At 59.6% G+C, this 15,192-nt stretch overlaps 1 protein-coding gene across 5 annotated transcripts in view; it reads right to left on the bottom strand.

Moving 5' to 3' along the window:
- KIF21B (kinesin family member 21B) overlaps window positions 1–15,192 on the bottom strand; it is a 39,434-nt gene that overhangs the window by 13,244 nt on the left and 10,998 nt on the right. For all 5 annotated transcript variants that reach the window (XM_033099518.1, XM_033099519.1, XM_033099515.1 and 2 more), the window contains exons 3-26: window positions 14,773–14,955; window positions 12,721–12,870; window positions 12,507–12,641; window positions 12,219–12,386; window positions 11,778–11,893; window positions 11,111–11,306; window positions 10,009–10,198; window positions 9,254–9,317; window positions 8,928–9,140; window positions 8,543–8,633; window positions 8,087–8,204; window positions 7,389–7,580; window positions 5,978–6,177; window positions 4,704–4,811; window positions 4,245–4,313; window positions 3,649–3,881; window positions 3,377–3,524; window positions 3,010–3,204; window positions 2,816–2,917; window positions 1,511–1,676; window positions 1,315–1,366; window positions 1,159–1,216; window positions 228–433; window positions 82–153 (exon numbers count right to left, since the gene is read on the bottom strand). In XM_033099518.1, coding sequence (XP_032955409.1) covers window positions 82–153; window positions 228–433; window positions 1,159–1,216; window positions 1,315–1,366; window positions 1,511–1,676; window positions 2,816–2,917; window positions 3,010–3,204; window positions 3,377–3,524; window positions 3,649–3,881; window positions 4,245–4,313; window positions 4,704–4,811; window positions 5,978–6,177; window positions 7,389–7,580; window positions 8,087–8,204; window positions 8,543–8,633; window positions 8,928–9,140; window positions 9,254–9,317; window positions 10,009–10,198; window positions 11,111–11,306; window positions 11,778–11,893; window positions 12,219–12,386; window positions 12,507–12,641; window positions 12,721–12,870; window positions 14,773–14,955 — 3,425 coding nt within the window. The remainder of the gene's footprint in view (window positions 1–81; window positions 154–227; window positions 434–1,158; window positions 1,217–1,314; window positions 1,367–1,510; window positions 1,677–2,815; window positions 2,918–3,009; window positions 3,205–3,376; window positions 3,525–3,648; window positions 3,882–4,244; window positions 4,314–4,703; window positions 4,812–5,977; window positions 6,178–7,388; window positions 7,581–8,086; window positions 8,205–8,542; window positions 8,634–8,927; window positions 9,141–9,253; window positions 9,318–10,008; window positions 10,199–11,110; window positions 11,307–11,777; window positions 11,894–12,218; window positions 12,387–12,506; window positions 12,642–12,720; window positions 12,871–14,772; window positions 14,956–15,192) is intronic.

The following is a 15,192-nucleotide window of genomic DNA, read 5'->3' as shown; positions in this document are numbered from 1 at the left end:
CAGAGCGGACGTCCCTCAATTCATACTGCCAAAGGCTGGACAGGCAGCAACTCTGGTACACACTCCGAAACACACGCTCACCTAGCAGGCTGTCCCCGGTCGTACGACTTCCTGCGGGTCAGCGGTGTGTCAGTGCCTCGAGACTGCCGGGGGCTGAAACACAAGGCTGCAGTGAGGCGCTGTCCAGCTCCCTGCCCACCCTGACCCGCTGCCGGGCCCCTCCTTACAAAGTGCTCCCTCTGGTGGGCAGGCTGATGGTGCGTGAGACCTTGTCCCGGTAGTAGGGGTCTCGGATGGAGAAGCCCACCCCGTCCTCTTTGATCTCCACCAAGGAGGCCAGGGACTTGGTGATGTTCTTGGTGGACACGTCCAGCGGGGGACCCAGGCACTCGGCCGACACAGCCTTCATCTGGGCAGACAGCTTGGGCTCCCCCTGTGGAAAGAGAGACCGGGTGGACCGAGTTGCCCGCATGGGATGGTTCATGATAAAAAGTCATGGGAGTGGGGACTGGGGTGGCCTTGAACCAAGGCAGGAGCCAGCAGGCATCACCAGAGCTCATCTCTCAGGGCGGCGGGAGAACCCCAAGCAACAGAAATGGATTTTCCCCCTTATTTGGACTCTGCAAACAGCATGCCCAGACGGGCCTCTGGGCTGCTCACCGGCTGATCAGCTTACCCCGAACTCTGCACAACTCACTGTCCCCAGCCTGCAGGGCTTTCCCCCCTTCTCTCTTTAATAAATCCCGTTTCTTGTTTCAGCTTACAAACAGAGCCCTCACTGGCTAAACCCCACTGCTGACCATGTACTAGGGATCGATAGTCTGTATGCACAATTACTAGAAATCTAGAGTTAGTCTGCGGCTCGGAGCAGGAGGCCGAGCCTGGGGTGGGGAAGAAGGAGATCTTGAAAGTGGGGCCTCTGGCTACGGTGACGTCACTGGGCAGTGGGTCTGGACACTTCTCCCGTCTTCCACCCACCTCAGAAAGAATGGGCTGTACCCGACACACAGCTGGGCACCTCCCCGTTCCAGGCGAGCTCCTTCTTAGACCTCCACCCCAGTTGGAGGTAACACTGGGCCGGGGCAGGGGGAGAGGGCAGAACCACAGGAAGGTGGGCGACCAGTCTTGGGGAGCCCGGTCTGCCCCCAACAGACTCACCTTGAACTTGAAATCATCGTGGCTGGTGGAGCCTTTCATGGCGAATGACTGGGAGAAGCTAAGGAAGAAGCAGAGGGGGTTCAGGACCCTGACAGCCGGTGCCCCGGCCCTAGGGACACGCTGAGCCAGCCTCGCACTCCTGACATGGGAACTCACCTCCCCTCAGAGAACTCTGAGACCTCCTCATCCGTGCTGGCGTAGCCGTTCTCTGCGAGGGGGCAGGGAGGGCAGGATGTGAGGCTGCGGTCGGCCTCCCTCCCAAATCTCGCCCACTGGGATCACACTGGGCCTCTGGTGGCGCCCGGGGAGGTACCGCCCAGGTGGTAGCCCAGGGCCTGCGCACCCCACGTACCCTGCTGCACGTTGTGGATGAGGGCCTGCAGCTCGGGGCATGCCTCGGCCTTTTCACGCAGGGCGTCCAGGAGCACGTGGTTCTGGGAGGAGCCCGCTATGTCCGTCTGCCTCAGCCGTCCCTCCAGCAGCCGGATCTGTGCCTCTTTCTGTGCCACCTGCAGCCCCTGAGGGCAGGGCGCAAGGCCTGAATGACCCTTCCTGGCGTAGGGCGGTGGGCACCCCGCCGCTGCCCTCACACGGGTGACCTGCTCCCAGAGAACCTGGAGGAGCCCTGATAACTCCCAGTGCCTGTCACAGACCTGAGAGGTACCCCCGGCCCCCTTGACTTTCCCCACATATACACACCAGTGGAGGTCACCTTAGGACACACTCCCTGTTAGGGCTGAACTGTGTCTCCCGAAACTCATATATTGACCCCGTAACCCCCAGTACCGCAGAGTGTGACGACCGTATTTGGGGATGCGTTTTGTAAAGAGATAATTAAGTTAAAATGGGGTCCTTAGGTGCCCTGATCCATATGACTGGTGTCCTTATAGGAAAAGGACAGGACACAGACACACACAGAGGGAGGACCAGGTGAAGGGAGAAGGTGGCCGTCTACAAGCCAAGGGGAAAGGCCTCAGAGGAAGCCCCCTGCCCACACGCAGCACCAGCTTCCAGAACTGTGCTGGAAGAGGTCTGTTCCTAGGCCGCCCAGCGGGTGGCACTTCGCCATGGCAGCCCGAGCTGGCTAACATTCCCCGAAGACACAAAGGAGCTGAGAGCTCCCTGGGGACCGGTGAGGAGTCCAGGAGAGCAGGCTCCTGCCCTGCCCAGAGCTGCCGCGCACGTGTGGCCCATGGTGCCTGTCCCACAGCCCGGGGGAGGGACCACATTCTCTGGACAGCTCTCTGTCCCGCAGACAGGAACACAAGACACCTGTGTCCTAGCATTAACCGTCCTGAGTCCATCCGTCTGCCTCCTGCTGCCCCGCTCCAGCATACGTACACTTCGCTCCACCTCCAGCAGACTCGGGCCCAGCCCTGCTCTGGATGGGCCTAGCCCAGTAGCAGGGTAACTTTAATGGAGGCCCTGCTGTGAGCTGGGCAGCACGCCAAGCCCCTCACATGTGTCATCTCGGTAAAGCCATACACCAAGCCCCAGGTTTCGTGTGTCATCACCCCAGCTTTGCAGCCTGGAACCAGGGGCTGGGAAGCGCGGAGGCTTGCCAGAGCCTGTCAGTGACGTGGGTGGGAGGAGCCAGCCTGTCGATCACAGAGAAAGCGGTTCCCTGGGGGCCCCACCCAGCAGGCGCTTGGCCCACCTTGTCGATGGACGCCTTGAGGAAGTTGTCCAACAGGAGGCGGGCTTCAGCCAGGGAGCAGGAGCTGATGACCACTGACGTGTCTGTGGAGTCCAGCTCCTCCTGGAACCCGGAGACAGAGACCCTTTGTCACCAGGACTGAGCCCACCCACCCACGCAGCCCTGCGCCTCCGGCCCGCAGACCCCACAGGCACCTTGGTCTCCTCCAGCTGCACGATGGTGGCCTGGCAGTCGGAGATGCTGTCGTTGATGTAGTCAATGTTGGCGGCCAGCACCTCCATCTCCTCCGCCAGCTCCTGCAGCCCCTTTTCCTCCTCCGGGCTCTCCGCCTGCAGCCGCTCCCGCTTCCTGCGCAGCGCCTCCTGCAGGATGAACAGCTCCTCCCTTTTCTAGGGGGAGGCGGAGGCGGAGGTCTCAGGGAGCTGTCCAGCGCGGCCGGCAGCTCTCCCCAGGCTGGCCTCTGGGGGTCCCCCAGCACCTCCGGATTGCACAGCAAGTGCAAGGAGCAGGGGAGGGGCAGGCCGGAGGGGTGCAGATGGCCGAGGCGAGTCCAGCGCTCACCTTGATGAGCCGCTCCATGTCGGCCTCGAGGTTGACAATGGTCATTCTCTGCATGACGATGTCAATGACCCTCCTCTCCAGGGACTGCCACTTGAGCCGCGCGGCCTTACTGAAGCTCTGGCTGGCCCCCTTCTTCTGGAACTTCTTTCTGGAGACAGAGGCAAAGGGGGTTTGGGTGGGGCCACTCCCAAACTCTGCGCTGCCCCGAGGGCCCCGCCTCTGCATGGCCCCACCCCAGATTTCCAGACCCGGGTACTGCACGTTCACCTCACCTGGCAGGGCGGGTGCCATGGACAGTGGACGTGGGGTGGTCCCCCAAGAAATGGTTGATTTTGCGGTTCCATTGGTGCACGATGCTAGAGACTGAGCGGGCCCCCGACTCTGCCTCTGACGATGTGGTGCTGGCCGACACCTCAGCCCCTGAGTCCAGCATGGATGGCTTCACTCCCACACGCCCTGCCACCCGTTCAGACATGGGCTTGGCCAGACGCCTCAGTGCAGAAACCTGGGGGCCGAGAGGGACCCAGTGAGCAGGCTACCCCAGAACCCAGAAAATGCCCAAATTGGGGCGTTTTATAATAAAGGGGCCACTCCATTCTGACCTGGGCTTGGGACTGAGAAAGGGCCAAGGGGCCTCTGTTTGATGCAAAATGAACACAAAAGAGACCTGCACCTCTTTTTAACAATTAACATCTCTGGCATGTGGGCCTAGAGCCTGCAGTCTGCCCTTCTAACAGGCGTCACCCAGGTCAGCACCTGTCTGCCGAGGGAAAGGAGAGAGCCAGGGCCACTGCAGCTGGTTCCCCCTCCCCCACCCCCGGCTCCAGCAGATTCAGGAGAAGGGGGCTACGTGGGGGCCCACGCTCACCTCCTGGGTCTTCCTCCTCAGGACCAGTTCCTGCTGCCGTTTCTGGGACTCCAGAGCTCGGATCTGGAACTGCGGGTGAGAAGAGGTGGGGTCCACACTCAGGGCTGGGGCACAGAGGTGAGACCCTGGTTTCTGACAGAATGGACCCCAGAGCTTTGCCCCGGTCCCAGAGGTCACAGCAGGCCCCTTTCTTCCCAGGGTGATTCTCTCAGCCTCTCCTCCCCACCATAGGCAATGAATCCTGGGTGAGGGGGCTTGTCTGGACGATGCCCAGTCCTGGCTCTGCTCTCTGGTGAGCTTGGGCATGTCCCTGCCCCTGGCTGGGGCCGAGTCGCTCCTCTGAACAGCATGGGGCTGGATCAGAAGCCTGCAGGGGTCCGGCCCTCCTGTGCCAGTCCCAAGGGGATGCTGGGCGTGCTGGAAGCCGAGGGCTCAGGGGTCCTCAGGGCTGCCCCTCACCTCCTGTCGCCGCTGCTCCTTCTTCAGCTGTGCGATCTCCCGGTTCCTCTTGGTCTCCACCAGCCGTCGCCGTTGCTGCTCCTCACGCATCTGCTTCATCAGGGCCACCTGGGACGGGAAGAGGGGACAATGGTGGGACAGACCTGGGCAGGTGGCCAGCACCCTGCAGGGAGTGGCCGCTTTGAGGACGCTGGGTGGGTGGGAAGGGCGGCCCGCAGGCAGCACTCGGGGTCTGGGTGAGAGTCTGTCCCTGTCCTGGGTGACCGGGCAAAAGGAGTGGCCTTACTGCCAGCCCAGTCATGCAGGTATGACCAACTCTGGCCCCCACTGCTCCGAATGTCACAGCACCTGGTGGCCCTCAACCAAAGCCACCGTCCTGGGTCTGGCCATTCTAGGACCAGCCCAGGTTGCTGGAGGCAAGTGGCAGGGTGGAAGGGAGGGGAGGAGCAGATCGAAGGCCAGACTGGCGGTGACAAGAGTGACACCAGCAGTGTTTGTCCAGGTTGTGCTACACGCCAGGCACTGGCCTTGTGACAATCATGACAGACACATTATCACTCCCGGTTTATCAACAAGAGCTCAGAGAGAAAAAAGTGATTTCAAGTCATACAACCAAGTAAATATAATTAATAACATATCATGATGGATGACACTTATTATCACAGGCAGAGACTTACGTATACAGTTGACCCTTGAACAACGCAGGGGTCAAGGTGCTAACCCCTGGATCAGGTTAAAATCCATATATAACTTCTGACTCCTCAAAAACGTAACTACTAATAGCTTAGTATTCACTGGGAGCCTTACCAATAACATACACAGTCGAACAACACATATTTTGTGTGTTGCATGTATTATACGCTGTATTCTTACAATAGCATAAGCTAGAGAAAAGAAAATGTTATTAAGAAAATCATAAGGAAGAGAAAAAACTTTTACAGTATTTATTGAAAACAATCTATGTATAAGCAAACCACGAAGTTGGAAGCTGTGTTGTTGGAGGGTCCACGGTACATGGAGCAGAGACAACAGTTAAGGAGCTTCCCACAGGGGGCAGTGTCGAGCGGGGTGCCCTGGACACCCTAGCCTGTCCCTCCCTTGGGGGGAGGTGCTATCACCCTGGACAAGCACCCCAGGACCAGGCCAGGGCCGAACCAGGCGGTGTTGTGTCGAGCTCGTCCACACAGACAGCAGTGACTGGAACACCATAAGCGGACTCGCAGCCTGCAGCCCACGGCCAGCCCCGGGTCGCCTCCCCAGGCCCTCGCCCCTACCTTGGCCTTCTTCATCTCGGCCACCTCGGCCTGCAGCTTCTTCAGCTCCCTCTCGTAGCGCGACTGGTTCTTGAGCAGCCGCGCATGCTCCTTCTGCGCGGCCTGCAGCTTCTGCAGGTCGCGATGCATCTCGCGCAGCCTCTTCTCATAGTCAGCCTTGATCTTGTTGGCCTTTTCCTCCGTGTAGCACTCCATGGTGCCTGAGGGCAGCGGGAGAGAAAGAGAGAGAGAGGCAGCTGTCGCTATGCCCCCCCCCCAGCTGTCAGCTGTGGGCTCAGCCGGGAGGGGGCGGGGCCTGGGTCCCACTGCTTGACCTTGGCGAGGTCACACCCCTCTCTGCACCTCCTTCTAGATTTACACAGTGAGGGGATCAGAGTGGAAGATGTCCAAGGCCCTTCCCGCTCGTCTCAGGTTCCATGCGCGTTCCCCTACACAGCAGCCAGAGCGATCTTTTCAAAATGCTTTTAAAATTTACATCACATCCCTGTCTCAAAAGTCCACCCCTTCCACTTCCCTCAGAGGACAAGGCAACGTCCTCATCATGACCAATATGACCTGGTCCCACTTTCTCTGTTCTCTTCTCTTGCTACTGTCCCGACTCCAGCCATCTGCCCCCCTTGTCATTCCAACAACATGCCAGGCACACGCCTGCCTCAGGGCGTGGCATCTTCTGCTCCCTCTGCTTGGAATGCCCTTCCCTGCAGTCATGCTGCTGGAAGACTGTCACCTCCTTCACGGCTATGCAAATGTCGCTCTCTCAGCAAACATTGCCAGGACTGTCCTTTTAAAACCGACCCACTGGCCAGCACTCTCTGTCCTCCTTCCCTGCTATATTTTTTCTGTAATACTTCTCACCCTCTGAGATGGTACAGATTCTGCTTAATTATCTGGTTTCTGCCTGTGTCTCCCCACTGGAATGTACACTTCCCAACCACAGGGATCCCACTCACTCCATACCGCTGGCACCTAGAATAAAGCCTGCTCCATAAGATGTATTTATTCAACAGATGTTTGCTGACTATGTGAATGAGTGAACGAATGAAGGGCTGAAGAGCAGCATAAGGAAGACAGACTGTGAGCAGTCTGTTTATAAATAGGTTCATAGGAAAATTCCAAGGAACTTAACATAGGAAAAAAAGCTGAGGCGTGTCAAAGGATCCTAATATAAAGGATTCTAATACTCAAGACGATACCAAAACACATAATCATTTAAAATGTGGCATAGAACTAGGGTTAGACATAAGAACTGTTTGATGGGGGTCGAGAAGCATTGTCCAAGGGTCAGAAGCAACCCCTCATCTCCTGCCCACCCAGAAGATGAGGTGAATCCTGTGAGTGGGTGGAGCTTTGTATGGGGGAGGAGTCTGGGGAAGATGGGGCGGGGCCAGCATGGCGGTGGGCAGGGCCTCACTGAGGTTCTGTAGCACGCGGTCTCGCTCCAGCTGCGTGTCACGGATCTTATTCTGCAGCAGAATCAGCTTCTCCTCGTACTGGTGCTTGAGCGTCTGCAGCCGCCGCTGGCTGTTCTCCAGCTCGTCGATCAGCTTCTGCTTGATCTCGATTTCACACGTCAGGTCAGCCAGGTCGGCCTGGAAGTTCACCTCTGTGGGGCACAGACAGGCCTGACCCAGGGCCATGGCATGGGGCCCGGGGCCTTCCTCTGGTCACCCTCGACCGGGCGGTGACCAGAGGCTGGACGCCCACAGTGGGTAGGTGCTGCCAGGTGGGGTGACACATTTAAAGAGCAGCCCCCAAAATGCAAGGCTGGGTAGGTGCCCGGAGGCCACAGTCAGCCTGTCATTGACCACATGGGACCCAGGTGGGTGGGGGAGGTCGTGAGGACTGAGAGAAGCAGACCACCCAAGGGTCAAGGTCGGCAGTGCGCAGCAGGCAGGAGCGCTCAGTGAGTGGCCTCATCGTCACTGGTGTTTGGTGTCATGGCCGAGAGCTCCGGGCCCTGCACATCCACTGTCTTTGAGATCTGAGGTCTCAGGGGCCCGTCCGCACCCCAGGGGCTTCGGGCTCAGGGGCTCCCAACCAGAAAGCCGGCCCTGAGCACCTTGTCCCGGCTCGGCGCTGCCTAGAAGTGGGACCCTGGGGCACACTCACCTTTCTCCTCGGGGTCTGAGTCCGAGCCCACCAGGCTCTCCTCGCTGCCCGAGTCCTCATCCTCGTCCTCACGGCCCTCCTCTTCCTCACAGCCACTCTCGTCTTGGTCTTCCTCCTCCTAGGCACGAAGCGCCATTAGGGCTGGGCCAGTGGTCCCGCCCCGCCTGGGCCGGGCCCCGCCTCCGGGGAGGGGCTCCCAGAAGCACAGGCCCATCCCGGGCAGGGCAGGTATGTCAGAAGGTGGGGAATGGGATGGTCAGAACCGGGCCGGGGCCCCTTGTGCCCAATCCCCTCCTGGAAGAGTCCCACCCACTTCCCCCAGCAGCTCGGGCTCTGCCCGTTTGGGATGAGGTGGGGGACTGAAGGATGGGGATCACCATGGCAACCAGAGGCCCCTTCCCTCGATGCACAAGGAGGGACCTGCGTAAGCAGGAGGGGAGGGCTGGGTGCGCTCACCTCCTCCGCCTCGTTGTCATCATTCTCATCAGTCTCTTCACTGTTTTCCTGTTGGAGTTTTGCCCTCTTTTTGAAGGCCTCCTTCTCTGGGCTGCTCAGGAGTGAAGGGGACGCCAGGTTAGGGGACCGAACCTGCCCGAGCATGTGGCCAGGATGTCCTCTGGGAGAGGAATGTCCTGTCCCGTGTGCATGGGGTGGATGGGGTTTCTCCAGCTCCTGGCCCCGAGTTAACCCCAGGACTCTCCACCCTCCCTCTCCTTGGGGGAGTGCCAGCCGTGGAGAAAGCCAGGTGGCCTCCACTCCAAGGCTGGGCAAGTCTGCTCAGGGATGCCCCAGGTAAGCCTGGGCAGTACCCTCCTGTGGGAAGGTGGGGAGAGGCGCTCACCTCTTCCTCCGCTGCCTGACCTCCTTCTTCTTGAGCCTCTCCAGGTCCTGCTTGGCCCTGCGGATCACCTCGGAGGCGTCCTCCATGGAGCTGGCTGGGCTGCCCCCGAAGGCCATCGGAGACGCCCCCAGGGAGTAGGGGCCCCGCGCCGAGGCCCGGGACAGGCTGCGACGCAGGGACTCATTCATGGCCTCACTCTCCAGGAGCTTTGTCCTGTGGGGACGGCATGCGGAGACAGCATGTGGGGACGGCATGTGGGTGGATGAGCCAGAGGTCTGCCGGCCCCGCCAAAGCCGCCAGCCTTCCCAGGGGTGTGGCTCGCTCACCGTAGCTCCTCTATTTCCCGGATGTAGCTGTGGATCAGCGTGCCGATGGCCTCGTTGCCGTCACCTGGGAGGGGATAACAACAAGAGGGACCCTCAGCTCTAGCCCGCTGGCCTTGACCTCGGTGCCCCCGACAGGGCCGCACACACGGGCCTTTGGCAAAGAGACATCTGTATGGAGAAAGATTTGTCCTGTGCACAGATATGTGCAGCGCTATTGGTGACAGGGAGACACGAGATGCAGCCAAATGTCCCTCCACAGAGGGCTGTCACCACAAATGACTCAGCATCATCACAGGTGGAACACTGCAGTTTAAAAGAATCAGGTAGGTTTATAGGTTTCAATATGGAAAGGTCTCTAAGTGAAAGAGGGAGTCACAGGACAATATGTGTGACCTCATATATAAAAAAGGAAAAAGCCATGGTATTCACACACACCCACGCACGCACGCACACATGGCTTTGTGGGAATATACATTCATACTGAGAGCAAAGGTTCTGAGAAAGCTGCGGGAAAATGTGCAGCGAGCTGCTCCCAGAGGCTCCTTCTAAGAAATGGACAGGGAGGGGTGTTAACCTTTCACTTTACATCTGCCTGTCAATCAAGGTGATGTATTCATGCTTACTTGGATCATAAGAACAAGTTTTAAAAGTAACTGGAAAAAATACACGAACGCATTCATCTGTGAGCCCTCAGATCCCGGGTGGGTGGGGACTCGCGCTGGTGTTCCGAGCCGGCCTGGGGCTCCCCGACTCACCGGCCTTGGCCAGCAGCAGGTTGGCCTCCTGGCTCATGAGATGGGTGACGCGACTGTTGATGGCATCGATGGCCTCCTGCATGGCCTTTACTCGCAGGCGCAGGGCCCCGTTCTCCTTCTGCAGCATGGCGTTCTCCCGGAACAGGTCACTGTAGCCCTCACTGCCATCCTCCCCAGTCACCCTCTTGCCCTGGGGGGAGGGGCAGGAGAGCCATCAGGGGCCAGAGCTCCCAGGGAGGAGAAGCGTTTCCCGGAACACTGTCCCTGTCTCCTGTGCTCTGATGCCTTACATGGCTCCGCGACAACAGAAACGTCCAACATTTGTGACCAGCCATCCCAGGCCTCCCGCAGTCTCCCCTGGACCTCCCTCTGCATGGCTCACCTTCCTGTCTCCGTAAATGCTAACCCAGGGGCCAAACCCTCTGGGGCCCGGGCAATTGGCATAAATCATAAGTCTGGGTGTGAGACAACAGGGAGTGATGGGGAGTGGAGCAAACAGTCACGGACTCAGTCAAAAGGGCCAGTCGCTATGTCCCTCCAGCCAATCTAGTGCCCTGTGTTGTTAGGTCTCCACATTGTTAAAGAAAAACGGAAACTCCCTAATTTTCGGAAAGTCTGACCACGAAGTTGCCTTCTTTTAACACCAAGGACAAGTCAAACCCAACCCCCACTTATGTGCCAGCCAGATCCAGGCAGGGACCCCAGCCACTGACTTCTGCCTCAGTCACGTGGACTTGGGCACTTCCCTCACAGCACCCGTTTTCCCCATCTCTGTTACCATGTGCATGGCTGGTTCACACCCTACATGCCTGCTCTACTTTTCTGCTGATATTCATTCATTCTTCAAAATCCATGTAAAAGGCCCCCGCCTCCAGAATGCCCTCCCTGACCATCTGAGTGAAGAGGGCCAGCGGTCCCCCTGCCCCCCACACCCAGCACACTACACTATGTGGTCCCATCCACTATTCTTATTCTATGCCACCATCAAGGAGTCTCATCTGGCCCAACACGGCATGTTCTGCAGACATGAAAACACCCGGCCAAGCGTGTGTCCTCTGCATAAGAGCTGAGCCCCAGAGGCCGAGCGCCGGGGTGAGCTCACCGCCTTGTACTCCATCAGCTCCATCTGCAGGCGTGCAATCTCAGCCCGCAGAGCACTGATCTGCTGGCTCGTTTTGTCCTGGTTCACCACCAGCTTGTTCTTGATGTTGCGTGCCCGGTTGGCGTATTTGAGGGTGTTGAGCGTCTCCATGAAATCCCGATCGGAGGGGCTCACGCAGGCGATCATGATGGTCTGGCTGGGGTGGACTGAGGGTCAAAGGGCACAGCCGAGCCCCAGAAGCAGGGCTCCTGCGCCACCCCTCCCCCACTGCCTTGCTGCCCTGAGGACCTGAGTGTTCACAGGGCAGAACTTGGGATGTGGGGAACTGAACCCCTTGGGCAAGGGTGGTACCCACAGACCAGGCACTGGCAATGTCGGGGGGCCGTGACGTGTCAGTGCCAGAGTGACAGCCCTCTGCCCTTAGCATCGCCCACCTATCATTGCATCCGGCTGTCACTTCCTGGAGGACTCTCCCTCCCTATTGTGCCGATAAGGAAACGGTCCACCATATTGGCCGAAGGCCATGGGTACGTCAAGGCTTCTGTGTCTCAAACTCACAGCCTGGAGTGGGGCGGTCTCCTCGGTCCCGGGGCCTTCACACTCCAAACCCTCAAACCCTGTTCTCCAGGAAGCTGGCCTCCCGCCCTGATTGGGTGCTGGCCAGTACCTGTTGCCCCCCAGTGAGTCCTGGAGGAGCCGAGTCAGCTTGGAGTCCCGGTAGGGCACGTGTACCACCTTCTTGCTTTGGTCCCCCAAGGCGCTGATCACGTTGCCCAAAGCCAGCTGTGGGAGACAGACTCCAGCACTCGAGAAGCACTCAGGGAGGGACAACACAGCCCCCAAGCTGCCTGCACCTGCCTCGCTGACCCCAGCGGCCCTTAGGCTCCCTGGGAGGGTTTACAGGCAGGTATGATAAGTTAGTGAAGTTGGGACGTTGGGGGCAAGGGTGAGGGTGAAAGATCAAAGGCCCAACTGTGGTGACACACAGGTGCCCTGGCCGGCCGCTGGCCAGAGGCCCAAGGAGGACTGGGTTGCTGTGGGTCCTGGGTCCTCGGAAGGGTCTAGAGAGCCATGCGGGCCTTAGGGCTGCTGACCACCAGGCGCCTACCAGGCCACAGTTGATGGAGATGCCCTCCTTGGCCCGCTCGCCGGTGGCCCCCGTCCGCTTCAGCCGCTCGGAGCCGGCCAGGTCCACAAAGTGAAACTTGGCCGTGAGCGTCTCATACTCCCGCGTGGGAGCCGTGCCCTCAGGAAGTCCCGGCACCGCCTCATTCACCTGCAACAGAAGGCTGCCTGAGACGTGGGGGCCCCAGACCCCCCGCGGCTCCAATGACCTGGCTCCTTCCTCCTCCCGCCTTCCTGAGCTGCCCCTCCACGGGGCCCTGGGGGTCCTCACCAACTCGGGCTGGGTGCACAGGCGCATCTGGCACAGGTGAATGGTGAAGATGGCGTGGGAGCGGGAGCTCTGCACATTCATCTGTGTGCTGGCCGTGGTGCGCGACAGGGCCCCCTGCCTCAGGCACTGCACCAGCTGCAGAGGGGGCTGAGGTGAGGACCCTGCGGCGCCGCCCCGCCTTCCCTGCCCGCCCCGCCCACCAGTGCCCGCTCACCTCCTCCTGGGAGCTGATGAGGCGGGACGTGACGCCTGTGGTATAGATGCCACCATTGGCATCCTCGTGGATCTTAATGTTGGACCTGCGGTGGCGGGCGTCGGGGTCACGGGTGCTGTCAAACAGGTCCAGGATCTCCTCGTTGTACAGCTGTGCGGGAAGCAGATAGCTGCTGGGTCTGCATGGCTGTGGCCCGGGGCCCCAGGACTCTTCTCATGTTTACAAAAAAGCTCTGTTTTGCAGATGTGGAAACTGAGGCTCTGGGCGGTTAACTTGCCAACCCCGGTCCCCTCTGGGTTCTGGGTTCCACAGTCTTTCTCCTGGACAAAGGTGGAGACAGCTGGGTCGTGGGTAGGACCACCCTGCAGCTGCTCCACCACTCCCCAAGGTACACGCATTCAGTTACAGCGGACGGCTGGGGACCCAAAGGGAACCAGCGCTGTCGGGTCCTAGATGTAGATGAGGAAGACGAGGAAGACTGGACTATGATTTGGGCCAATCCTATTATGTCACTGGGCTTGGAGAGAGGGGGTGGGGACATGGTTCCAGATGAGGGACAGGAAAGCAGAGTTCAGTGGAGAGTGTGGGAGCAGCGCCCTGATCCCGAAGGTCCCTGGGGTCGAGGTGACATGTCTGTGTGCCTTGCACTCTGCTCAGGAGAGAAAAGGCCTGGCCTCCTGGGGAGAGCCCGGTGAGACCTGGTGGGGAGGTGGCCTGGCCAGGAGCAGTCGCCCCATTTCGGATGGTCTCAGCCTTGGACACTCCTGCGTTTGGGGTCTCCAGCAGGAAGTGTCACCTGCTGAGGGGCTGGGATGTTCTCCAGGCTGGGAGGGAGCTGGGCAGCGGGAAAGTGATCCAGCCAAAAGAATCCTGTACGGGGAAGGGGCAGCCTGCCGTCCTCAGACATCCGAGGCTTTGATGGCCTTAAAGGGACAGAAATACCTCACAGGAAGAGGAAGAGGAAACGGAAGGGACTGGTGCAGATGTGGGTGCCATGGTGTCTGTCTGTTGGGACAGACCCGGCATCGTTTAACCCCTTGTGGCTCACCCTTTGGCATGGGTTTTCTAGGAACTGGCCTGCTCTTTGGGGATCGCCATGGCAACAGGATGGAGAAAGGAGGATAACGATGAGATGAGAAAGCTTACAGAGATTCACAAGAGCAGGTCACACACACACACACACACACACACACACGCAGTCACTCCATCAGAAGCAACAGTCCAGAAGGACAAAGAAAAACTCTCAAGTCTAAGAGAGTCCCCCAAGGGGAAAGCAGCCACCCTGTGTACACGGATGGAACACAGGTGAGGCGGTGGGCAGGGTGGGGCTTGGTGACCTGGACAGGGCTGCAGTCAGAGCAGAGGGTTGTGTAGCTGGGGTTGTGGTGTCACATGCTCAGAACCAGAGTTGCCTGGTTCCGTGTCCCAGAGGAGGGGCCTGGTCAGGTCCATGTCCACCCGCCTTCCCAGACACCCTTCTGAGACGCCCCTCTGACCCACCCCCAAAGCTCCTAGCTGCACAATCCTGGGCCTCGGCACTGACACTGTCCCAGAGAGGCAGGCCCTTCTGGAGGACCTTCCTTCCTGGGGTCAGAGAAGCCTCAGAGGGCCAGGAAGGCCCTCAGCAGACACGGACAGGGCAGGCCACTCGGAGGGACGGAGCGGAGGCCGGAAGGATGGGCGAGCACCAGCGTTCTCACCATGTGCTGGGTGTGTGCTGCCATGTCGGCCTCCAACCCCCCCAAGGAGACACATCACCCCGTCGTTCAGAGCTCTGAAATGACTTGCCCAATGGCTCGTAAGTGTCCTCGCTGAGAACGAGTCCGGGTATGAAGAGACCCTGTAACCCCACTGACTCAAGCTCCATCTGACACAGGAGTCCCGTTCAGAGCATTTCACCGTGCCAAGCTGTTGCTCGGATGCTTCCGGCAGTGGGGAACTCATTACCTCCACAGCTCCCTAGGCCCACTCCACCGCCCTGCAGGAGAGCCCCACTCCCATGGCCTTGCTGTCCCCAGGTCTCCTTCCTGCCCACCCGCGAGGCCAAAGCACCTCCAGGAACTGCGCGCTGACTTTGAACTCAGGCCCAGGCACTCCCTGCTCTTGCGCCTGCCGCTTGCGCTCGGCGATGCCCCCGAAGAGGTGGGCGATGGCCCTCGGGATGATGCCCTGCTCCTCCTCAGCCATCGCCGTGTCGAAGCCGGTGCCCATGGTGTACGTCTTCCCGGCCCCCGTCTGCATAGCCAAGATGGAGGGAGGTGTTAGCCAGCACCCCCCAATTCCGTGACCTCCCAGCCTGCGTCCCTGGCCCCATCCTGATCCCAAAGCCACCCGCTCTGACGGTCACTCTGGCTGACAGCCAGCGCGGTGCGGCACCCGCAGACAACATGAGACTGCAGCTGCATCTCCCATGCAATCAGGGTGGGTGCTGTCCCAGCAACGGGGACACGAGGCCTATGGAGTGGCGCGCTC

This window comes from Rhinolophus ferrumequinum, chromosome 27 (genome assembly GCF_004115265.2).
Source record: "Rhinolophus ferrumequinum isolate MPI-CBG mRhiFer1 chromosome 27, mRhiFer1_v1.p, whole genome shotgun sequence".
NCBI classification, from domain to species: Eukaryota; Metazoa; Chordata; class Mammalia; order Chiroptera; family Rhinolophidae; genus Rhinolophus; species Rhinolophus ferrumequinum.
The sequence above is the reverse complement of the archived record's forward strand: the minus strand, read 5'-3'. Positions and strand labels throughout refer to the sequence as shown.